The 26,247-nt window shown below is 32.6% G+C and overlaps 1 protein-coding gene across 2 annotated transcripts in view; it reads left to right on the forward strand.

Annotated features, from left to right (window-relative positions):
- The window catches only part of LOC148602352 (uncharacterized), a 101,449-nt gene that overhangs the window by 53,183 nt on the left and 22,019 nt on the right, over window positions 1-26,247 (forward strand). For both annotated transcript variants that reach the window (XR_015916843.1, XM_088553520.1), the window contains exons 39-59: window positions 195-276; window positions 613-1,178; window positions 1,635-1,793; window positions 3,259-3,376; window positions 5,356-5,476; window positions 8,088-8,242; window positions 8,991-9,104; window positions 9,617-9,751; window positions 10,970-11,035; window positions 12,746-12,811; window positions 13,218-13,399; window positions 14,969-15,066; window positions 16,238-16,374; window positions 17,196-17,251; window positions 18,831-18,978; window positions 19,603-19,679; window positions 20,110-20,220; window positions 21,001-21,168; window positions 21,730-21,870; window positions 22,708-22,789; window positions 23,641-24,191. Coding sequence is in view for 1 of the 2 variants with exons in the window: in XM_088553520.1 (XP_088409646.1) it covers window positions 195-276; window positions 613-1,178; window positions 1,635-1,793; window positions 3,259-3,376; window positions 5,356-5,476; window positions 8,088-8,242; window positions 8,991-9,104; window positions 9,617-9,751; window positions 10,970-11,035; window positions 12,746-12,811; window positions 13,218-13,399; window positions 14,969-15,066; window positions 16,238-16,374; window positions 17,196-17,251; window positions 18,831-18,978; window positions 19,603-19,679; window positions 20,110-20,220; window positions 21,001-21,168; window positions 21,730-21,870; window positions 22,708-22,789; window positions 23,641-24,191 (3,333 nt within the window). In the remaining variant the exon portion in view is untranslated. The remainder of the gene's footprint in view (window positions 1-194; window positions 277-612; window positions 1,179-1,634; window positions 1,794-3,258; window positions 3,377-5,355; window positions 5,477-8,087; window positions 8,243-8,990; window positions 9,105-9,616; window positions 9,752-10,969; window positions 11,036-12,745; window positions 12,812-13,217; window positions 13,400-14,968; window positions 15,067-16,237; window positions 16,375-17,195; window positions 17,252-18,830; window positions 18,979-19,602; window positions 19,680-20,109; window positions 20,221-21,000; window positions 21,169-21,729; window positions 21,871-22,707; window positions 22,790-23,640; window positions 24,192-26,247) is intronic.

Here is a 26,247-nt window from a genome sequence, read left to right on the forward strand (position 1 = left end):
TTTTGGTCTCTCTAAAATTAAAGTAGGAGATTGATCAAAAATGACAACTGATGGTTTATATTTTGTATGTATCAGAGTGCAGTATCTGGTTTGATTAGCTCTAGCTCCTTGTACTATACTGTCTTTCCAACTGTTCTCATTTTGGTCTCTCTAAAGTAGCAGATAACTGATTTTTGATGGTTAATATTTTGTAGGTACCAGAGTGCTATATCTGTACTAAGAAAACTGATATCAGGATTAACAGATAGTTTCAATACAGAAACAGATTTACAGAAGGTACTAAATCTAATTACATAATTGGCCATTTTTCTGCACCTTGAACTGTTCAGAGCTGTTTAATATGATATATTTCAAGAATGCTTAGTGACAGGCCTCTGACAAATGCATATTGGACACCACTTTCCCTATGTTTTGTCTGTCGGTGGTAATTCTAAACAATTTGTGTGATTTTATTGATTTCTTAAACAGTGTTTATCTTTTGTTCCATAACTGGACAATTTATTTGGGTTGTTGATGTTAATTGCCATTTATTTCCATCATAGTTGAAGGATTTTAAGACCAGACACCCTGTATTAGGTTGTTGATAATAATTGCCATATACTTCCATCATAGTTGAAGGATTTTAAGACCAGACACCCAGACCTTGGATCAGGATCAAGAGCCTATGAACAAGCTGTAGAAAATACACAATCAAACATTGACTGGATGGCCAAGAACTACCAAACACTAGAAGCATGGCTTGACAGGATGTTAAATTCAAAACTCAAGGGAGGTAATCGACTTGAAGATGTTAGACTTCCAAGAGCTGTCATACCACAACTGTATACTTTGGAACTTACACCAGATATCTATGCTGCCAACCCTACAGACTTCAAAACTTCTGGAAAAGTTGAGATAGAAATTGACTGTGTTAAAGATACAAATAATATCACACTTCATATTAATAAACTGGTGATTGATAGAGCTAGTGTTAAAATCATAACCAAAACAGGGAACAAGATGGGACCAGCAGTTACCATGACAACAGAAGATAAGGACAGGCAGTTCTACATCATTATGTTGGCAGATAGATTAAAACAGGGTCAGACATACATAGTGTCTATGTCATTTGAGGGGCCCCTGAGGGATGACTTGGCTGGACTTTACTATAGCTCCTACAAAAGGGATGGCAGAAATGTGTGAGTGAATTTCTCTGTATGAAGAATTGATTGAAAAAGCTAGGAGTGTTGTTTATATAAACATACTGACGACAGTGTTCAAATGGTATATTTAATAACCAAAATTATAAAACCAGATTTTTATGATACTATTAGACTACTACAGTATTTTTTGCAAATCCTTTTCTTAATTAAGGTATACTTCTAAGTAATTTATCTGGCTAGACAAGATTGGGTCTTGGGTGAAATTTGACATTTGAAATTGTGTGAGTGGATCAAGTGGTCAAATCATGTAAATCGTGTCTAAATTGTTTAAATTAGCAACTCTGCAGGATTGTTTCTGATGTAAAAAAAATGATTTTCTGTTATTCTTGTATTCTTCAAAGAATTTCCATCAAGGTTAGGATATAATAATCCATATTCATGCTAGCACAGATCTTATACTATGTTAGTATAAAGTATTCCTATGTTTAACAGTTATCTAGCAGTGACTCAGTTTGAAGCAACTGATGCACGGAAAGCCTTCCCATGTTTTGATGAACCCAACCTGAAGGCACGTTTCAAGGTGACCTTGGTGAGGAAACCACACATGACCTCAATCTCAAACATGCCTCAAGTCCAGACAGGTGTTCTTAGGTAGGTAAATTTTAAGCGACTGTGCCTGTATAAATAAGGCAGTTCCTATGATATGTTTGGCACAGGGTAAATTTTATCCCACTGAATCTTTTGTTCCAGTGTAATATTAATATCATACATTGTATGTATTTCAAATAGTAAAAAGATTTTTTAAAGCAACAGTGGTTGGCTAGGAAACGATTTTAATTCCCTAAGAAAGCAATCAGATTTTGCATAAAATAAAGAGTTATCTCCCCTTCTCAATGAATTTTTAAGTTTCTTTGTAATTTTTTTCTCTTTAATTGTTGCAGTTAATGACAAACAATCATTCAACTTTGAGAAGGAATGCATTTGTGATATGAAATGGATGAACATTTTTTTAAAACAAAATTTATTATGTGTAGCCCACTGCCTGGTTTTGCATGGACACCCTCTTATCATGCCTATCTTTGATGGATATACAGACAATAGTAGTACTCTGACTTGACATATAACTAATGTTCAGATGAGGCTTAGAACAATGTGGAATTGCAAATGTATATTAGAGTTATTTGTCAAGTTCAAATATTGAAATTGACAACCATGTCCCATTGTTATGTGAAAGCTACCATTTGTTATGTTGATTTTGGTAGTCAGTTTCACTGAATAAGAGTCCCAGACAAAAAAGTAACAACAAAGCATTTCAGATAGTTAAGGATTGGAATAATAAGGATTAAGTGTTGTTTTTCCATGATTTATAGATGTATTAAATCAGACCACTCACTCATTTAAGCCTGACAAAATTTATTTGTTTTGCAAGTGAATGGTTTTATTTTAAATTCTAGAAAAAAATTGTTTTATCCTATAGTAACATTTTAACCGAGAGAGAAAAATACATGAAACAGGCAACATTCTAACACTTTAAGTGTCAGTCTTTCTTAAATCAGACAGAAGGTGATTCATGCAATTGCATGTCAAAAACCCACCGAATTCAGTTTTTTTTCTTGTTTAGAAACAATAACAGATCACAGTCTTAGCTTTTCTTTTGGTTGTTGTGCTTTTGAGATAAAATAGTACATATTGATAATGAAAATGGCACTTTGCTGGAGTTATCGTTCTTGATTTGGTTTTATTTGGTTGGGAGATGAATGTATGATTTTCAAAAAAGTGCAGATCTGAATACAAAAATGATTATCGTTATATGAAAATATAGCATATGTAGACTGAAAATGGCTTTTCTTCACCATGAATCACTTTACCATTGACAGTGAATTTTATATGGACTAGTAGATGTAATGTTCTTTGTTGCCCTCCCTTTCCTCTTGTGAAATTGCTGCATTACTAGTACTCTTTTTTATTGACATATTAAGAAAATATAATTGTGGAAGTGATGCTATATATATATTATGCCCTGTCTATGAAAAATGTAAAAACACTAGACTCAATAGTTTTCTGTATCTGTTTATTCCAGATAAGTTCAATATTCCCTAATCTCTTTTTTTTTCAGATCAAATGGTTATGTAGCTGATGTGTATGGTGTATCTGAGAAAATGTCAACCTATCTGTTGGCTTTTATTGTCTGTGATTTTAAAATGATCTCTGGTAAAACAATGAACAATATCACTGTAAGTGTAACATCCAATAGTATCCTGTGTGAAATACTTTCCACAGGTAAAAAAATATCAAAATTTAATGTGGGGATAATTTTATTATGCTTTCCATTGCTATTGAATTGTTTTCATACTCAACCTTATGAGGATGGTAGGTGTGGAAAATTTTTCATAGGGAAATAACACCCTCCAGAAAAAAACGAAATAATGTGAAATAGTTTCCACAGGATAAGATTTCTTCCATATAGTATTATGTCTTACATAAGACTTCAAGTCATATATAGATATAACATGTAGGTATTATGAACCTCAAAAGAAAATTTGAGTTTTGGTAACTAGGCTTATACCCTCTCTTTACACAATGAATCAGCCAGTTTGAATTTTTATTAACCTAATTTTTCATGAATTTGATTTTTCAACATTGATAATTAATAATAAAGTTTAAATGTAAGAGTTTCTCCATGTAGACCCAAGTATATTTCATCCATTATAGATTACAATCCCATGTTTTCTAGAAAAATAAGTCGGTTTGTAATTTGTAAAAGAAAACTATTGACCAAACTTTACGACAAACATGGTGACTTTTCATTCAGAATTGTCAACTTTCCGTTCATCTGTGGCAACATCCCTTCAGCACCTGCATATGGAGTGTTCATATCACAACTCACACGTAATGCCAGAGCTTGCCGAAACTACGCAGACTTTTTGTATTGCGCTAGAACTCTAACAAATAGGCTTCTGGAACAGAGTTATGTTGCTACAAGATTGAAGACATCACTACAGAAGTTTTATGGTCGTCATCATGAACTCCTGGATCATTATAGTGTATCCATCTGCACCATGAAAACTGATTTATTCAACTGTTCATAGTTTTCCTTTCCTCATTTGTCTACCCCGGACTTGACTTTTTATGAGCAACTAGGTGGGTGTTTCTAGAAAAGCAGAGGAGGCTTATCCTACCGATGCACCTGGTCCATGCTCCGAGGTTTTAGTGGAGTCCGAGTTGCTCATTTACTTTTGTTACTTTGTATGTATGATTTTAGTTACTTTATGATCTTTGTTGTGTATATCTGTTTTCCATGTCTGGTCTTTGTCCCTGGATTACATTCTTTTTATTACCACGATAACCTTGTTTCCCTTGATTACTTTTGCTTAAATTGTAAAAATGAAAAAAAAAAAAAAAAAAAAAAAAAAAAAAAAAGAAAGCACTAAAAACTTTAAAATGAAGGGAAACAACTCTTAGATTTGTTTATTATCTAATTGATTTGTTTAAATAGAGAATATGGGAAATTAGAACCTATTTTCTGAGATATCCACTTTTGTTGCTGACACATCTTGTTCTCTTTGACATCATAATGAGTTTGACATTACATTAGAACAAACAATTAAGGACAATCTGCTATTTTGTATATAATATAATTGTTGTTTCTTTTCTTATTTTCTTGTAATAAATCCTATTCTCACTCTACTGTGTTGAGTATAAATTTAATTGGACAGTAAAATAAAACAAGTATTATCTTTAAAAAAGATGGCTGACACAGTAAAACTTTGTTCATTTTACTTATAATTTTCTACATTTCATTCAGGAAATTACAAATGGCATGCAATTTCAATTTTTCGATACAGTTTTTCGAAAGCCTTTAAGATATCAGTATTTAGCTAATTGGGAAACAGAATTGATCAGGTGATATGCATTTCCATGGAAGGGCGTCTTTAAGGTCAAAGAGTAAAAGGAAAACTATTACCGACTATGTTGGAAAAAAAAGTTATTACCATTTAAATCACAAAGTACAAAAGTATCATGAAAAAAGAAAACATGTGTTCCTATTCTTTGATTTTTCATTAGAAATTGCCCATGAATAAGAATAATAATTTGACAGTAAGATTGCTTTGCTTATAAATAGAACATGGAAGATGGCAGTAATGACACTATTTGGCAGTATGCCAAGTATTTAGTCGGTGTAGTAGTTGTTTAAAGCCTCTTCATATTGTAGTATGGAGCTTGGAGTACAGCAGAGACTATAGACCAAGCTAAACTGGCTCTACAGACTGGTATTGATACCATCACATTCTATGAAGATTTCTTTGGTGTCAAATTCCCACTACCTAAACAAGGTAAATTTTAGAAAAGTAGTGTAGTCAGACTTTTCTGATGCCATTGCAGGTGGACCTAAGTTCTCGGAGGGTACTCAGCAACCCAGTAGTCAGAATTGTCTAATGCCATTGCTGGTGGACCTAAGATCCTTGAGAGTATTCACCAACCCAGTAAACAGAATTATCTGAAGCCACTGCTCGTAGACCTAAGGTCTACGAAGTCTAATGAAGATCTATATATTAGTTTATATAAATATTAGACCCTTTAATTCTATTTTACATCATCAAATTACTCTCCGTATAACCACCCCTTTTTTACTTCGAAAAGAAATAAGTACACTTGAAATAATTTCACGTAGTAAAATTGGATTTTGTATGAATAATGGTCCCATCTCCTCCTAGTTTTAGGGGCAGCGCAAACATATACTAGAAAGTCAGACATTGATGTGTGCATACATACCGTATTTAGGTATGTATAGTGCGCATTTGTGTATAATGCGCAGGGTGGTTTTTCCTTTAAAAGTTGATGTAAAAAACTTTTTTACCAATGTATGTATGTATTGTATGCAGTGAAAATAGCGTAACTTGTTAGAACCACTAACATTTCTGGCTTTAATTTATTTGTAAATAGAAGGGACCATTTCGTCTGTTTTGTGTACTTATTTCAGTATAGAATAATGTTTTTGTTACTTTTTGTATTTATCTGTTTTGTCCGTGTTCATGTGTATTCATTTACTATTTGGGTAAGAAATGCATAAAGTAGACAATAGCTGAAATTGTCAGCTTGGACATATGTTTTGATTACCTTTAAAAGGTTTCTATTGAGAGTAATAAATTTCAGAAGATTGCTAATTCTAGAAGAAGGACTGTTTTTACTACAATCAATTAAGGGGTCTGAGTGAACAATGCAGACGTTCATCAAATAGGACGTGTGTTGATAGCTCGGCCAAGCGTGATAATGAGATGCAGAATTTTCTCCAATGTATGTCGGGGATACATAAAGGGTTTATGTTCAAAATAAATAGTTTTTATGTTGGATAAGGATTTTGATATTAGTTCACTGAAAAAAGGAAACCAATATTCTCAAGAAGTAGAATATCCAATAACTATGAAATGGAGTTCAATACAATGCGTAAATAACGATATTTATTTTGAAACAAACTACTTTGTCCAATAGAAATATTTTAGGACTCTACGAGCATAATCAGTGACATATAAATACCCTTTGCAAACCCTCAATAACCAGGTGACAACATTAGTTAATCAATACACAAAAACGAAAGTATGGCAGTTGTAAACATAATCTGCCGAGTTCTTTTGGAAGGAAATGAATTAAAACCAAAATATCTGTTCAAGAAGATTTATTGACTATCTATACTTACAAAGGTATCAAGCCAACAAAAAACTCATGAAAAATCCATAAATATGCTTTGGAAGCTCATAAGTGATCTTTGATTCGATGTTGACGCCCTCAAGGTCGTTAATTTTCGACAGATCTTAGGTCTGGGAAAATATGTTGAAACGATGTATGGGTGTACTGTATGCCACCCCATGTTTTGAAATTAGTTTCCTGGTAAAAAAGTGCTCACAATACACGTCAAAATATGGTAATTGTAAATTTGTCATTTTAGCATATCTTATTAAAAAAAATTGCGAAAAATTTGCAACAGCTATAATAAATTATATGGACATGTGTTCACTAATTTGAGTTTTAATCAATGCAATTTTCTGTCAGTCACTTTTTTTACTATAATTAAAACATCCCAATGTTTCCTGAATTTACAGTGGTCTGCGCTTCCTTCTGTTGTACATATGTTCTACATGTACCTCGTTATTTTTTAATTAAAATTTTAAAATTTGCTAAATTTTTTGCAGCTGGAATGGGGAGGGGGTATATGCTTCAGCTTTAAAAGGAAAATGTCAAGCTTAAAACATTTGTCCCTGTCTATAGGAGAGCTCTTAGAGAAATAAAACCCCACTCCCTCCAAACAATTTGCTTTAAAATAGAGTCTATTTGGCTTCAAAAAGATTAAAAAACTCCAAACACTGCAAATTCAGTATTGAAAGGTTTTTGAAGTTCAAGTCACAGATAGCTAAGAACATTTAAGTACAGTCCACTGGAGATATTAAAACTTAAAATTTGGTTATGTTCTACTACAGAAAAAGTTCTGGAAAATTTCCCACCTGAAATTTTACACTATAACCAGTCAAAAAAGATTTTAAGATAAATAGGAGAACCCAAATATTTTTGATTGGAAATCCTTCTGTATGCCTCCTAGCAGTTGTATTAAAAAATTAAGTGCAAATGAAAGTTGCCCACTGGAGATATTAACACTTAGATTTCCATTATGTTCTACTACAGAAAAAGTACAGGAAACTTCTCGCCAAAAAATATATCCTATAACCAGTTGAGAAATATTTTATGATAAGTAGCAGATCCAAGGACATGAACATAGGAAGTAGTTGTTTTGGACCTAACAAATGTAATTATACAGTTTGAAGTGAGTTAAATATTTCAGTGGAACAAAAAAGTTGGAGGGGGGATGAAATTTACTGTATGCTGCCCATATCACATTCTTATTTTGTTTTGTCTCTTTCAGTGGGGTCAATTTGATATAACATTTTTTTCCAGATATGATTGCTATCCCAGATTTCTCAGCAGGAGCTATGGAGAACTGGGGACTGATTACATACAGGGAAACAGCTATGCTGTATGAGCCAGGAGTATCTTCAGAGGGCAATAAAGAGAGGGTTGTATCTGTTATTGCTCATGAGTTAGCACATCAGGTGAATATGGTCTTCTTAATTCTTATGTCACCAGCTGCTGCTTTATGAAGTTCTTTTTTTTATGTAGTTACCTTGTAGTATTTTTGCATGGTGCTAATCTTGGTGTATTTGAATGTCTCTTAAAACACCAAAATGAATTCTGCAAAAAAAGAAAAAAAGAATTACTCTGGGCTTCAGTCCTTCATACACCAATTAAATCCACAAATTTGTATATCTTTTTCCTCAAAATTGCCAAATTTTAAACCCACCATACTGTATCATAATTATGTCCTTTTATTTTTTTATTTTGAACTACTGTTAGTCTCTTTGTCTGTCAAATACTGTGTAATTACCAAGTAAACGCTCCATTTTATATTACTTTTAACTCTATTAATATTTTGTTACTACGTTGTGGATGGAAGCTCCCTTCAGTTTACATGATATGATAGAAGCTCCCTTCAGTTTACATGATATACTTACTATTTGATTTCAGTTATCGATCAGCTGTTGAGTCAAGAAAAAAGTGGTTTTTCCCACCAGGATATAAATTTCATTGTATTTCAGTGTTTTGGAGATATGGTTATTATTATGAACAGGTGGAGTGAGGAAGTTTACCTGTTCCTTGCTCCCAGTTTTAAATGGAGTCCGAGTTGCTCATTTACTTTTGTTACTTTGTACGTATGATTTTAGTTATTTTATGTTCTTTGTTGTGTATGTCTATTTTCCATGTCTATTTTCCATGTCTATAATATGTGTTATATTATTTCAGTGGTTTGGAGACCTTGTTACCATGAACTGGTGGGATGATCTATGGCTAAATGAAGGATTTGCTAGATTTGTACAACATCTTGGAGCAGATCATTTATATCCTGAGTGGAAAATGGTAAGATATAGGTTTGAGTTGTTAAAAAACTAAAGTATATTTATTTGTTGGTATCAGAATTTGTGTTTTTCCAAATTTTCTAGCAATCATGGTAAGTCAAATCATGGTAAGTCAAATCAAGGTAAGTCAAATCATGGTAAATCAAATCAAGAAAAGCAGTACATCTTTTCTATGGTTCTGACACCTTAGATCCTAACATTGCATTGAACTATTTGTTTAAAGCCATGTGAGTATTAAAGAAAAAAGAAAAACAGAACCTCCACACCAAACACACTGATCAGGGCTGATTTTCTTCTGATTTAAAGTGGAATTCCACTTTTTTATGCCTGGAATATACAGTTACTGTAAGTTTACTTCAGATTTCATCAATTTCTGGTGGTCTCTGTAAAACATGTCTGATGTTGAAACATAGAAGAGTTAAATTAAGTAAGCAACTCTATACTGTTTGAAATGTCCAAGACATTGTTATGACTTTCCTTTGTGTGTCATTTCCTTTCTTTCTATTTTTATAGTTTGAACAGTTCGTAATTGATGACGTCCATGCAGCTTTTAACTTTGATGGACTGGTATCCTCCCATCCTGTTTATGTACCAGTCAAAAATCCAGATGAAATTAATGAAATATTTGATACTATTTCATATGACAAGGTATGATTTTAAATGTGTTTAAATTTTTATATGGCATTTGAAATTACGATAAAATTGTTCTATCACAAATTCTGTAGTGCTCCCTGAGTTGGCATGCAATATTGTCTGGTAAGTCTGGTATTGTTTGCCTGTTGTCTGGGAAGGGTATATTTTGCCTGTTGTCTAGAAAGGGTATTTTTTGCCTGTTGTCAAGAAAGGGTATTTTTTGCCTTTTGAAAATCGGTATACTCTGTGTTTTTATTGTTTGCTTATGTGTTAGGATATTTACCCCTGCTAATCCATACTTCATGTTGTAATGTTAAAACATATTTATTATACAAGGATTAAACATTTAAGAGGGTGACCATTCAAAAACCAGGCAGTGGGTGGCACATGAAAAATTTTCATCCATGAATATCATAAATGCATCTTTTCTCAAAGTTAAATGTTGATGTTTTATTAACTGCAATGGTTAAAGAGAAATAAATTACATAGAAATCTTTTAAATTCATATAAAAAGGGAGAGAATTCAGTTTTGTGCAAAATTTTGTTGCTTTGTTTAGGATTTTTAAAGTAATTTTCTGAGCCATCCATTGTTGACTAGGAAAAAAAATTTGACAAGTTACATTTTGTATCATAGAAACATTGCAAGGGAAACAAAAAATTCTGTGGGAAAAAATTATGATGTGCCACCCATATGATAGGATTTGCCTGATGTTTACATGGACAGCCTTCTACAATTTTTACATGAAATTTAGTTGTAGACCCAATGTTTATGATGAACACTAATTGTTTCCACTCTGTAACTTAAACACCTTTTGGAGTTCAGTGCTAAATCTTAAGTACTATTCTGTGTAAGAATCAGGCAATGAGTGGCACATCATTTTTCTCAATTGGTCTTTTTTCAAACATATTCAAATACATCTAGAAAACAACTGAAAAGCTATTTAGATTTATCCTGAAGCATTGGTTTTATAGATATTTTTTGACTGCTTATGTAAGGAAAAAGTTCAGGAAAATTTTCCCGCCATTATTCCATAGTGTATTTCAACTAATCTGACCTATCAATATCTTAAAAAGGCGAACTTTACAAACACTTTGACAGTAATTTCTTGAGTTTATGCGGTATAAATACTTGGATAATGCAATAAAATCTTTCTGTGATGGTTACATCATTTTTTTCAAGTTAACTTTGTGAGGTCCAATATCAATTTGTGTGTATATTTATTTCATTGATAGGGAGCCAGTATTATCAGGATGATGAAGTTTTTCTTGGGAGATTCAACATTCAAGAAAGGTCTTCAGGTATTGTGGGTTTATTTAAGTATAAAAAAATCTTCTGGTATTTTGGGTTTTAAATTTAGTATCAGTTTGTCCAGGTCATAAGGTTTCATTTAGATCTAGTAACTGATTTCATCTTAAACTTTCATTATTGTGTAGCTCTTCATTTTTTATTTATGTTATTGCGAATTGTTTTTAAGGAAGTAAGTCTGACACATCTTTACGGCTTTCAAGAAATAAGAGGCTAGGATGTCAAATATTATGAACATGTCAGTTCAAAATAAGCTTATTGAGGATTTTCACAGCTCGTGTTCGGCTATTTTTGTCAGATTTTCTGATTCCTCTGGTTTTTAGCATTTCATAGCATTGATATATTTGGCCCAGTGACCGCCACTTTTCTATTCATAATTTCATTAAACACACCTTAAAATTTTATTTGGAAAACTTGTATGAAGTCCTTGTATTTCTTCTGAGTTTTATAAGATAGAACCTACTAAATCAGAGCCTATGTAAAATCATAAGAAATCCTTTTTCTGCCAAAATTTTGAATGCTTGTATAAGGTACGTAAGTCTCGTCATGTGACCCTGTGTTTTTACAAGAATGGATCCTAGTCTACCATTCAAAAGCATAGAGATTTGTCATATAGAGAGCATTGAGTTCAGTGTTAAGGGCAAAAATCTTTCTGTGTAAAAAATACTGATGAAACTGACAAATAACTATTTCTACATGATAAATGTAGTAAGAAAAAACATAACCTAGAAGATTTTGCATCGTTGTACAGTGTTTCGAGTACCCGGAAATAAACCATAAAATACAGATCAGTCTTCAGTTTTCAATACGTTCTACATCGGAAATTCCAGTAAAGAAAATCAAATTAGAACGAGACTTACATACCCTATTGCCAAAAGGAGCACACTAACCCATCAATTTGTTCTATTTATATTGTTTCAGGACAAAAGATCTCACAACCCTTTGAAACCTTGTTATTATTATACAGAGCATCACATACATAACATATCGTTCAAATTTGAAATAAAAATTGGGTGTACAGTTTTATTGACACCTACTGATATTTAAAACATGTTAATTAACTTGCTCAGTCATATTATGAAATGGCCTGTCCGTAAAATGAGAATTGTTCAAATCTTATGATATTTTAAATCCAGATCACAAAGTTTACATTGTAACTTTTACAAAGACGAATTTCAGTTGTTGGTAGTTTGACAAAAACAAAGATTTACCACTTTATTTTGTGTCCAAAATTCTTCTGAAGGTGAATGTTCCTACTAAATAATTGTTTATATTCAAATTCGTAAGAAATGACATTTTTATCAACATAGAAATTAAAAAATACAATTATCAGTATTTTGTCAACAATTGGCACACAGCAACAAAAATGCCGGAATTGCAATGGAATTTCTTGTAAGGAATTATAAAATTCTTTTTGATTGTGCATATCAATTGTAAGTACTAATGTTTTGTTTTTTTTAAACTGAGAAATGCATAACAAATAAAAAGATAGACAACTCTGCCTTGATAAAGGAAGAAAATTATGATTAAATCGAAAATGGGCTTGAACTGATGTCGAGTATAAACAGAGCAGAGAACATCCTTAAGGCATCTAAAAACTTCATTATAATTAATCTGCAGTAGAATATGAGAATTAGAAATTTCTTATCAGTTTGTTGTTTAATTACATATTCTACGGTCAATTTAAACTATTTTACTTGCAGAATTATTTGAGTAATAGAAAGTTTAAGAATGCTGTCCATGATGATCTGTGGAATGCTATGACTAATGTAAGTCTGTCTGTCTGTCTGTAACTGAGAATAAAATTAATTTGTTTTAAAATCAGACAAGATATTGCTTGTTATTAAAGTGTGTTTGGTATAAGTTTTTGTAAGACCCCTATAATGAATTATTTGAAATTTGAATGAAATGAAGCAGAAGTAGATTTGTTTAAGGAAGATTTTGGGATGTTTTTGAGAGTGGATCATGTATCATAAATTTCTTAAGTTTGTGACTGCAACCTCTCTATAACCATTCAATGAGTTTTACTGAAACTTAGATCGATTCTTTGGGTACATATGTAGATGTGCTTAGAGCAAGGTAATATTTTTATTAGACAATTAGAAAGGGAGATAATTAAAGGTAAGAGTATTACTTACATGAGTTTGGCTCTTTTCATAATTCTTTCTTTTTTAGCAATCTTCTGTTGATGGCCGCCACCTAGATGTGAAGGCAGTCATGGATACCTGGACACTACAAATGAATTATCCTGTTGTCATGGTGACAGTCATGTCAAATGGACAATTGCAACTCTCACAGAAAAGGTTTTTAACCAATCCTGATGCAAAGGATCCTGGGAAATATACCTCACCTTACAAGTATGTAACAGAAGCTTACTGAGGTATAGTTTCTTGAAAATCTTAGGCCATTATAACTTCGTACATAGGATTGTCTATACCTGTTCCCTTATGAATTCAAGACTCCTCTGAAAAAAAAAGATGCTCATTTCATAATTATTTATTTGTAAATATACTTAGCCTCCACTTTAATTGTTGGGGTTATTCCAGAAAAAAAAAATGTCTCTGGGGTAGAACACAATGGATATATCAAAGTGTTGGTGGGAGGTAAAATTAGAATTTTTCTCATAAGACAAATGGATTGCATCTTAATTTTAATGTGTCGGTGGTACACCTTAGTATCATAGGCGTTTTTTTTTAATGGTATAACCCCTACAGTCTTCCTTAATTATTATTCATTTACCTTCCCCAAATATAGTGATAAGGAAGTTCATCATTTCATCTTTTCTTACTTCCTTTTTTTACACTGAGGGTTAACCATCTCTTATCTGCTAATCCCCCTACATTACTAAATGGAATTCTACACTACTAAATGTAATTCTCACTACTAAATGGAATTCTATACTACTAAATGGAATTCTACACTACTAAATGGAATACTACACTACTAAATGGAATTCTGTACTACTAAATAGAATTCTCACTACTAAATTGTAAATTGAATTCTACTCTACTGAATGGAATTCTCACTACTAAATGGAATTCTCACTACTAAATGGAATTCTATACTACTAAATGGAATTCTCACTACTAAATGGAATTCTATACTACTAAATGGAATTCTCACTACTAAATGGAATTGAATGAAACTTTCAAAGAATCTTTATTACATACTTCCATGGTGTACCTCATATTTTAAGATTTTAATCCGAATTAATTTGGAAGTCCAAAAGTTATCAAATGGGGGAATATGGGGTACCAAATTAGTGAGCATTGCTCCCTGTATTTGTAGTGTGGTTACCAAGTTAGTGAGCATTGCTCCAATTTTTTGTAGTTGGGGTGCCTAGTTATTGAGCATTGCTCCCAGTTTTTGTAGTTTTAATAGGTTTGGAAACTTCCATTCTTACTGTAACATTCTTCATACATTTTAGCTATATTCTGAAGATTTATCTTTACTGTAGACTCTTTCTACATTTCAGCTATGTCTGTAAGATTTTATTTTAACTGTGAAATTCTTTTTAATTTTCAGCTATGTTAGTCAGATTTTATCATTACTGTTAGATTCTTTCTAGTTCTCAGCAATGTTTGGATAATCCCATTTTTACTGTGAGATTCTGTCTACTTTCTCAGCTATGTTTGGTAGATTCCATTTTTACTGTGAGATTCTGTCTACTTCTCAGCTATGTTTGGAAGATTCCATTCTTACTGTGAAATTCTGTCTACTTCTCAGCTATGTTTGTAAGGTTTTATTCTTACTGTGAGATTCTGTCTACTTCTCAGCTATGTTTGGAAGATTCTATTCTTACTGTGAGATTCTGTCTACTTCTCAGCTATGTTTGGAAGATTCCATTCTTACTGTGAGATTCTGTCTACTTCTCAGCTATGTTTGTAAAGTTTTATTCATATTGTGATATTCTGTTTACTTCTCAGCTATGTTTGGAAGATTCCATTCTGTTTTACCACCAACAAGGAGCTCAACTTTAATAAAGATTCATCTGATGTTACATGGTTCAACTCAAAACAGAAAGGTATATATAATTCATATTGTCATCACTTAGTGTCCGTCACAGTCAGTTGTCGTTGTTAACCATTTTTAAAACTATTGTCCCCAGATACTACTGGATCAAATAGAACCAAACTTGGTATGAATGTTTCTTGTGGTGTTTTGCATTGATCTGGTGTGGGGAATTTTTATCCATCCAAAAACATGGCAGCTGTTACAAAAAATAGAACAAAGAGATAAGACAGAAGTTGTTCATATACATGTATCTCTATAACTCCAGAACTCTAACAGAGTTAAAGTGCTCAGCTTGATGAGATCTATCTGTCGTCAAATTTTTGTGTAAATCGGTTAAGCCACGTCTGAGATATTGTCCTTTTTCAATTTTTTTCGCTATGGTATTACTTTCAGATACTACTTGACAGAATCCAATAAAAGTTGGTTGTTCTTTAGCTATGACCGCTTTGACAAAAATTGGAATGTTGCTTACCAAGTCATGGAAGTAATTCAGGCTCTTATGAGCCTCTTGTATTGGCCTTGAATGCTATAAATTCAATGAATATAACAGAATGATAACTGTAAATTCAAGATGAAAGTTCTTCAGTAATGATAAAGTTATGTCAACCTACTGTAGCATTGAAAAGAGGCACAGATTTGTCTTGTGTGTGAACATTTCAAAATAAAATAATTTTATTTGGTTAAATCCAACTTAAATTTACGGTTGGTTGGTTTATCATTTATTAGTACATGTGCCTAAGGAAGGAGAATCTAATGAGATACTTGTAAACAGGCAAAATAATTTCACATAATTTTTACTTGAATTTCACATGATTTTCACCTGAATTGAGCAAATAAACTTTGTGACTGACTTCACATGAAATTTGAGTGAATTGAGCCTTCACATGAAATTCATGTGAATTGTTCACATTGAATTTATGTTAAGTGAATTTCACCTGAAAATCATGTTAATCTTATGTGAAGTTCATGTGAATTTCATGTGAAACTCGATTAACATGAATTTCATGTGAAAAATATTTGCCTGTGTAGATGCATGTGCCTAAGGAAGGTGAATCTAATTAGATACTTGTAAGAGGGGACAGTGCAACAACAAAATACATTATCAGAGTTTAAGTGAAACTAGGGACTTGCATTTTAGGGAAACTTCACATTATTTGTAATTACTCGTTTCTGAATTGCAGAACTACCTGCTGCTTCTAGCTTTTCACCTGAGACTGATTGGGTTATAGCCAATGTACAACAATTTGGTTTCTATCGTGTAAATTATAATGAAAAGAACTGGTTAGCCCTGATCAGACAACTAAAGACTGATCATAAGGTAAAGAAACATCTTCATGATTTTAGGAATGTGATCATATATTTGTGTATTAATGGTATGTGACTGGTTTTGTCATTGTCTTTTTCATATATCCCCATCATTTTGACTGCTCATTCTATTGATTACTAAGTTTTTTCTGTTAATTTATTTGGAGCTAGTGACAGAATGAAAACTTTTGTTCACTGAAATCTCATATTTTTTTGCTTTTCTGTGATGCAAAAGTTGATATTTTCTGAAAGTGAAAGGTTTGCATTAGCAGATTGCTTGATCTCATAAAACACAAAACATAGAGTGTGTGAACATTTTCCAGTTTGATTTGTGGACATCAATTTCGTGGATTAGGGATGAAACACAAGTTTGTGGTTCTGAGGTTTTCCGTATACACATCAATGGGATTCTCCTTTTCTTTGGGAACCAAATTTCATGGCTTGCCCTACCACGAAAACCACAAAAATTGGTACCCCACAAACAACAGTACTTTTACAGTATTTTCAATGGATATTTTTGAAAGTCCAATTTTTACTAAGTGCATTTATTCACGCTTTACTTTATTGTATTTATTCAAATAGTCTGTTCCTAATTAAGGAGGTAGACCTAGGGTAAGGGACACAACTCTTACAAATCACTGGAACATTTGTATTTACCATTTTACAACCATCTCATGTAAGCATCAAAGTAACGTGGACTGATTTCATTCTGTTTCAAAGGAAGGCTTAGAAGGCTTTGGTGAAATTGAATATGATACAAACATATCACTGATTTAAAGAGTTATGTCCCTTACCCTAGGTCTTCCTCCTTAAATGCTTCATTTTATATTGAAGGTTATACACACAATTAACAGAGCTCAGATAATTAATGACGCTTGGAACTTAGCAAAGTAAGTTGGAATATGTAAATGTGGAAATGAGGCTCTAAGTGTCTGACTGTCCTATAGTTTAATTTGCCTGTCTATATGTCCACATGACAGCATGTCTTTCAGCCAGTTTATTAATCTTTTTGTGAATGCAATTTTTCGTAAATGCCTTGTAGGGAGTTTGATAAACTTTACATGGTTTTGACACTTCATATATTTATGTGCCACTTGATTTTCTGATATATGATATAAAAATAGGAGATGTGGTATAAGTAATTGCTAATGAGAACGTCACCTACCAAATGTCAAGCAACAAATAAACTTATACACTTTATCTCATGGTCTTTAATGATGGGCAAAACTACTACCATAAAGCAAGCTGTAAATGGCCCCAAAATACATGAAGTGAAAGTATTCTTAAAAGATGAAATCTATAGAAAAAACTTAAAACGAATAACAAGGAACATAGAAAACAACGGCAGTCACTGGACTACAGGTTCCTGGGACAGGCAATTATGTGGCTGGGTTTAAAATGTTTGTGCGCTCAAACCTCGCCCTAACATGGGACAGTGGTGGGAAAATACAACAATAAAATGAACTATAAAAATCTGTTGAATTTGGATTTAAATCTTGAGATAGATACATAATACAAACACTTTAACAAATAGAACAAAAAGACAACTAGTAGTATCTACCTCATTAGAGTACTCACTTTTCCAAATCTAGTTTAAAATCCAAAAGCAACTGATAAGCACACCTTGTTTACTCAAACAAAAATATCAATAAAAACATGTCCAACAGGATTTAGTGAAATCCAGTTGGAAGTGTTTTGGAAGATGTCTTTTTCAGGAAATGAAAAAGCAGGTCCCTCACTGACTTATAGTCGAACCTCGATGTTGTACCTCCAAAGAGTTGAAATCTCGAACAACTCCAACTAATTTCAAAGTCCCAGCAAAACTCCCTTTAGTCCAATTCAATTTTACCTTGAATGACTCGAACTCGGATGAATCCAAGTCTCAGATAACTATAGGTTTTCACTCAGTTACCACGATAGAGGTTAATAAACCCTGATGTCTCCAAGTCAACTAATTAGTCAGAAAACCAATTGCTTTATTACAAACCATGATCAAAGTATGTTTTTAAGATTAGCATGGCTTCTGACTTTATTTGTTGACACACTTTATGGCTTGATTTGAGTATTTAATTTATCTAAAATAGCATGTGTAGTGAAAAGAAACGGTTTTATTAATCACATGTTGGAATTCACACTAATAGTGATATCGAATATTTTGATAAAAATATAAAAAAAATACAGATGAATTGTAATGGTATGAGCTCAGAACATGGATAGGTTGGTATGAATGAAATTCTACTTTATTTATAGACACAAAACCTGTTTTTACTCAAAACACTGCTAGTTATGACTACTGCAGATTAAAATCAAGAGGAAAAAATAAAAAAAAATGTTTAAAAAAGCCAATACAATTTAGTAAAGGGTTTTTCATGAATAGTTAAGGAAACAGAAAATAAAGTTGTAATTTAAATGGCCTAACCTTGCACTGTATAGTAGAAACATCCTTTACATTGACTATGTCTCTTGTAGGTCTGGAGATCTGGATTTCATTATTGCATTAAAAACAGTAGAATACTTAGGAGATGAACTGGATTATGTCCCTTGGTCAGCAGCAGTGGATCAGTTGTCCTATGTGGATAATATGTTATATAATACAGAGCTGTTTGGCAAATTCAAGGTAAAATTCAACCATTAAATGTTTTACAACTTTATCTTTTTTTTTTTTAAATTTCATCCATGGAGAAATTTGTTTGCTGATTCTTGATTTCTTGTTTCTACATCACCCATAGTAACCAGGAAAATTAGTACTCTACTAATAAGAATGAAACCACAATATTAGACAATCTGATGCTGTATACTCAGTTTTTATTACTTAGGCCAAATTAAAACATTTTCTTGGTTATCAGATCTAGGAATTGAATCATTATGGATTTATATTGCCATATCAATAAAGGAAAAAAAGAGAAGAACCTTCCTATCTCATAATTTATTTCCTGCTATAAACAATGTAAAAGCAACCTCATTTTTTAAAATAAAAAGGTAATTATAAATTCTCCTTCAATGGCTTTCATAAAAAGTGGCCTGAGAATCTAGGAATTAACTTTAAATGGCCTTACTCTTTGAGCCAGTATGCACTTCTGGCCAATTACTCCAAATAACTCTTGAGATAAATTCTCTTGTTTACAGAAACTTTAAGTTGTCTCATTAGCATTTTGACCTTGTATTACCAGCCATGTAGACAAAACAAAACAGTTACTCAGAGATAAGATTGTGTAAAAATAAATTGCATGTCACATTGCAGAAATTTATGAAGAAAATATTGAATAAGCCATTTAAACATTATGGTATGGACAATAGTCAATCCAGTCATTTAGAATCGTGAGTATATCAGGTATTATGTTCTAATATCATATTTTTAGATATTTTGACAGAATATGTGGAATTTTGTTACCATTCAGACAAGTTCCAAAAAACTGTTTATTTGTTTTTAGTTGTTTCAATAAATTGATAGATCTGTCTTGTGGTTTTGCTATATTGAGACATGTCCACTAGTTTGTAATTTGTTTTAAACAATAATTTGATATTCTGAAAAAAAAATTGAGCTAATTATGAAAATTAGATAAAACAGTGATTTTATGCCATTTTCACCGGACAAAATTGTAAATGTATGGAGGTTTGTATTTTTTTTTCAAAGTCCAGATTTGAGATGACAAGACAAACTGAAGTCATTTTACTTGTGAAATGTGGAATTTGTTATTTAACCGTCCTGATTTGATAGGGCATTTCTTTTTTGTTTTGTACCTTTTAGGTATTTAAGATCCAGTCTAACCGGTCGAGCTTGTTTTTATGGCATAGAATCTTGTACCAAGGAGGCTGCTAAGATATTCAACAGATGGATGGAAAGCCCAGAGCAAAACAGGTAAACTTTTTAATCAACGATGGGCATTTAAAGACAATACAATGTAGACTATCTTTAGTGTGTTGATACTCTTTCATTTATTATATGTGCATGTCAACAACTAACAAGTTCACTTTTATTTCTTATTCAAAAACAGTTACAGACAACTGAACTATCTTAGTCTTAAAATTTAGGACTCCCATACTTTTCCACCACATTTTCTCATAGTTTATTTTTATGTAGGATGATGGCTTTACCTTTTGAATGTTTTCTGCACTTTTTTCGTCATGCTTGCGTTTATAACTTTAATACATTTGGACATTTTTTGCATTGACAAGTTGCAGATCAAGCTTGAATTTTGATCTGGTCTATTGAATTTTTGCTGAATTATGGCCCTTGGACTTACAAAATTAGTGTTGACTCTCAGTTTTTTTGCATTTTTTTCTTTAACAAATTATGCATGAAGTTTGTTTTCTGTTTTCAACATAGATTTCTTCTGGAACTTTTTATTGCCACACAATAATCTCGGTATGCTTGTTTTACTGCATATTTATTTCTGATTTTGTCACTTGTTTGTTTGTTTTTTTTTGTTGTCTTAGTAAAAGCATGTCTGGATATTAGGTTTTTTCTATGTCATAGATCTTAAGTCGAGGTATTTTTCCTTTTTGAAATGGGGGAGAGGGCTTTGTTACTTTGTCCTTGTGCAAAGGTATTATGATTTTTAGGCATATGCATCTTTCATTATTGCCTATGTAAGTAGAGAGTCGTAGAACTGCTTATTTTCTTTGATGATGTTTACAGGGTTGATCCAGGCCTGAAGTCCACTGTGTACTGCTTAGGTGTTGCTAGTGGTGGAGAGAAAGAATGGAACTTTGTATATGAGAAATATAAGAAAGCCAAGGTAGCTGCTGAGAAGTCCCGTCTTTTGTCTGCCTTATCATGTACCAGACAAACTTGGATCCTAAACAAGTAAGTTTTACCCCCTTACCAATTAAGCTCTGGGAGAATTTAGGAGTAACCTGTTCTGTCTGTCTGTATGTATGTCTGTTTGTCTTGTCATATAACAAATAAACTTGGATCCTAAACAAGCGGGTTGTACTCCTCTGCCAATAAGTTGTGACGAGTAGTTAAGATTCACATGTGCTATCTGTCTGTGTCTTTTTGCTCTTCTGTCTACACATTTTGTAAGCTCTCTTTAATCTACCCAATGGATTTTCTTAAACTTTTTTGATAAGGTATCATATGTAGATTTACATAGACAGGAGTATTTTAATCACCTCTTGCAAGCACTTTATTGCATTAATTATTTGTAATTAGGAAAGGATGATTGGGTATCATATGTTGATGCATGCAAGTGGAGATTATTTGACTCTTCTTGAGTCAAAGTTAAGAAGTTGGGTATAATTTTTGTAAGCTTAAATTGTCTTACTCCATTTCTATTTTCTTTATACTGTTGGATGATTGTAAGGGAGATAATGTGAGGTAGGATATATAATATTTTTAGTTTTCTCATTTTGTAAAATTTTTCAGGTTCCTCAACATGGCCATGAATCCAGACCAAATCAGGAAACAGGATGCTACTGGTGTTATTTCTGGTATCCATGGTAACCCATTAGGTCGTGACCTTGTATATAGATTTATCAATATCAACTGGAAAACTTTATTTGAAAGGTGTATAATCATTAAAGTGATATAGTAGATTTTATAGTAATGCTTGTATATTATTTAGGTCGATAGGGTTATAACTACTTTTTAGGGAATAATATGTTTTTGGGATAAGATCCAGGTCCTAGTGCAACAAAACTTGAGACATTATTTAAGTCTGAGAAAATTCTTAACTGTGTGTGACGTCATAAATTTCAAAGACTTTGATTGGAGTTACCATGAAATTAAGAATATTCTTAAACTTCAATATTTTTAAAGTACAAAATGTATTGTGGTGCTGGGGACAGGGCTTAGCTCAATTTTATTCCTACTGAGGCAAATTCTTTTAGAGTTCTGTCATAATATGATGTTAACTCATTACAGTTATCATTCATTATGAGTTCAAAAATTTTACAATTTTTTGGTAAAGCAATTCATCAGTGTTTATGAGTTCCATAATTTTATGATTTTAAAGAAATAGTAACTCAGCCTGCTTAAAGTTCTAACATGTTTCAATTTTATAGGAAACGCAACTAACCATTCTTTATAATTTCTATCATTATACAATTATGTTTACCCCGCCACATGAAGTGGTGTGGAACCGATATTATATGATGCCCTCTGAAAAGTTACATGTCTGTCTGTCTGTCTGTCCCTGAAAGTTAAGGTGATATTGAAGGTTCTTTTTCAAACTTTGGATAAGTTAATGAGTTTTAGCTGGAATTTGATATATGGCACATAGCCCCCTCTCAACCACTGATATGGAGTCAAAGATACCAAAAATGAGGTGAGGTATCATTCAATGCCCGTAAGATGCCCTTTTTTACTCACCATTCTCTTTAGGATCTATCGTTACATTTATAGGTATAGTAACTCACCATTTAGTATGAAGAGAGTAGTGGGTACATTGGCAGCAGGTATGAATACAGAGTATGATCTTAAGCAGGTGAGTAAGAGTGCATATTCATAATGTACACACATCTAGTTTTGATAATAAATAGAAGCTAAATTCATAGTTTGTTGCAGTGGTTTTTAATATTTGAAAGCATGACATACTTGTTATACACTTTTGGACAGATTAATTTTGGTATACCTTTGCGTTTCTGTGCAACAATCTATCAATACAAAAAATGAAGATGCTTTTAGAGAGTTTATTATAATACCATCTCTTGGCGTCCATCGTTGTCCGTCATCATTTTTAACAATTTTTCAATACTCTTTTTCTCTGACACTACTTGACCAATTGGAACCAAACTTGGTATTAATGTTCCTTGTTGGATCCTGCACAGAACTAATTAGGGGTTTTTTGATCCATTAAAAAAAACATGGCTTCCTTTACAAAAAATAGAACATATGGGTCAGCCAGTTTGTTTTACGCATATATCTCCAAAACCATTAGGTTATGCTAAATTCTGACATATGTAAGAGTGTTCAGCATGATGAGATCTGTCTGTGGTCAAATTTTCATTTTAATCCATTAAGCCATGTTGGAGTTATTGCCCTTTTTCAAAGTTTTTTTACCTATTTTAAATGTTATTTCTTTCAAAAATCTTCTCCTATGACTCAACTTGACCAATTGGAACCAATCTTGGTTATATGAATGTTTCTTGGGGTATCGTGCATAGAACTGATTCGAGGATTTTTGATCTGTCGAAAAACATGGCTGACGTTATTTAAAATAGAACAAAGGGGTAAGGTTTTTCGCATATTTTTCCAAACTGTTAGGTTAAGCTAAATTTCTCATGACACACTCAGTGCATGAGAACTCTTGTCACAAATTTTATTTTCTCTAATCAGCTTAAAGAATTCCAAAGAAAACATCCGGATGTAGGTACAGGTCAAAGAGCACTCGAACAAGGAATAGAAAAGACACAAGCAAACATCAACTGGATGAAAAGATATTATTCTGTCATCGAAAAATGGTTGGATGAAAACTTGCAGGGGAGTGAAACATCAGATTATAGACTTTCAAGAAATGTAGTACCATCTGCATATTGGCTGGAACTATTTCCTGATATTTATAAGTCTGATCCATCCAACTTTACATTTTCTGGCTATGTGAAGGTACAAGTTTCTTGTGAAGAGGATGCAAACAATTTTACAATGAATAGCAGACAAATCACTATTGATGAAACTTCTGTTAGTATTGTTGCCATGGATGCAAATGTGCAAAGTCCTGATTTTCTGTCCTTGTCATACAATGAGGAGCAACAGTTAGTGACATTTGTGACCAGGAACCAGTTAATCAAGGGGAAAGCATACTTCATAGAAATGAATTTCACTGGTCCCCTGCTAGATGACTTACAAGGATTGTATTACAGTTCATATAAACAAGGCAGTATGACTAGGTAGGTTCATATATAAATTCTTTTTTTATATAAATAGCAGTGTTTTATCAAAAATGTTCCCAGTGAAATAAATTTCGATAATTCACACTGAAATAAATTCAGTAATTTCACTCTAGGACTTTCTCCCACCAAAACACCACTACTTTTGAATCAATCTGCCATTCACAAAATTTGAAATTTATGTTGAAAATAGCAATGAATAATCGAGGAAATCTATATAATAAATAGGATAATCAATTGGTTATCGTGAATAACCAAAATATGATCACTCATGCCAAGAACACAGTAAGATTTAACTCGTGGGTGGAACAAGTTCCTCACACTCATTAAGGTTACAGACCACCAATTCAACCAATGAGCATTTGGTACGTACACAAAATTGTCCTATGCAGAAATTACCCCTGTTCCTCATAGTGCTGTGAAAAAAGGTCTCATCTTATTTGAAAAAATTGAAGAGTTTCTGAAAGGAAAAACATTTCTGTACATTTTATAGGTGCATTTTGCTTCTTGTGATGTGAAGCCTAATCTCCATAAATTTAAAGATTTAGGGTTTTTCACATGTGATCAAGAAAAAGGGGGAGGCATGTCAGACATAAATTTTTAAAAATAGACCCCAAAAAATTTTTTTCAGAAAATGATTACTTTTAAAGGCTATCTCTTTATTAATATTGTTAAAAAAACAAGTCGTGATTGATTTTTTTTATTTGAAAAGTCAGAAAAAGTTCTTTGCAAATATTTAATGCATTTAAGTATGGTAGAATATTATCACTTTTTTGCTCACACAACTTGGTTACCTTATATTTAAAAAAGTGCTTGTCACATTTCACAGAAACTTTGCAAATGCATTCAGTATGTGTATAGGAAGATACTTGTATAGTTATTTATTTTAAGACAGAAAGTGACTCTTTAGGTTACAGACCACCAATTCAACCAATAAGCATTTGGAACATACGCAAAAAATAGTCCTACGCAGAAATTACCCCTGTTCCTCATAGTGCTGTGGAAAAAGTTCTCATCTTATTTTAAAAAAATTAAACAGTTTCTTAAAGGAAAAACATTTCTGTACATTTTATAGGTGCATTTTGCTTCTTGTCATATGAAGCCTAATCTCCATAATGATTTATAAATATACCCCTATCTTATGAAATCACTGGGATTTCCCATGCTATTTGTAGACCCTTCACTTCCGGTGACCAGTACTGCACTGCAAGTCTGCTAACCCCACATGCCATTCTGGTGATTGTGAGGTGACATATGTAGAATCATGCTGATATATAGTCCTCTGCATGTTAAAGTGAAGATAAAGTCTAGAGAAGCCATTGAATATTGTGAAATTAGCATAGAAGCCAATGGATAGTGGAATTAGTGGTTTCTAGTCTTAAATCTATGCGTCCTTCGGCACTCATGATAATATTTTGGTTATTCACTCCTTCCAATTAATTATCTTATCATTATCAGCTGATAGGAAATCATACATGACTATATTTGTTTTCTTGTTATGTGTAAGGAATTCTTGGACTGTAAAGCTTTTTAAAGTTCATATGTGTATGACAGTCCTCTAACCATAAAAAAATATGTTGGAGACCCCCAAAAGATAAATTTGGGGTTCAGACTTACTTTCAGAAATAGAACGTCCTGGACTTTTCCATGTTAGAAACCAGAAGTCCTAAATAAAAATGCCATTATGAAAATGGTTGAAAATCCAAGATTTAGGTAAATGAAATTTTAAAGGTTTCTTAAATTCACGGTCCTGGACCTTGGGCTACCATTTATTATTTTACCCCTATTTCGAAGTAGAAGGGGGGTACTGTGTTACCTTGTCCATGTTGTCCTTTTGTAACCATTTTATCTGTAACACTTTTCTCAGCGACTTTTATTACAAATTATTAGAAATTTTGAACTGTCTTTTAACTGTAGGTATGCAATATGGTGGGACTACCAAGTATTATTATACCTCAGCTCTGAAGTAGAAGGCAGGGGTGGGGAGGGATTACTGTGTTACCCTTGTCCATGTGTCCGTCGTAACCATTTTTTCTGTAACACTTTTCTCAGCAAC

The sequence above is a fragment of the Perna viridis genome, chromosome 11 (genome assembly GCF_037379345.1).
Source record: "Perna viridis isolate PV_CMFRI_1.1 ecotype Kerala chromosome 11, ASM3737934v1, whole genome shotgun sequence".
In the NCBI taxonomy this organism is placed as follows: Eukaryota; Metazoa; Mollusca; class Bivalvia; order Mytilida; family Mytilidae; genus Perna; species Perna viridis.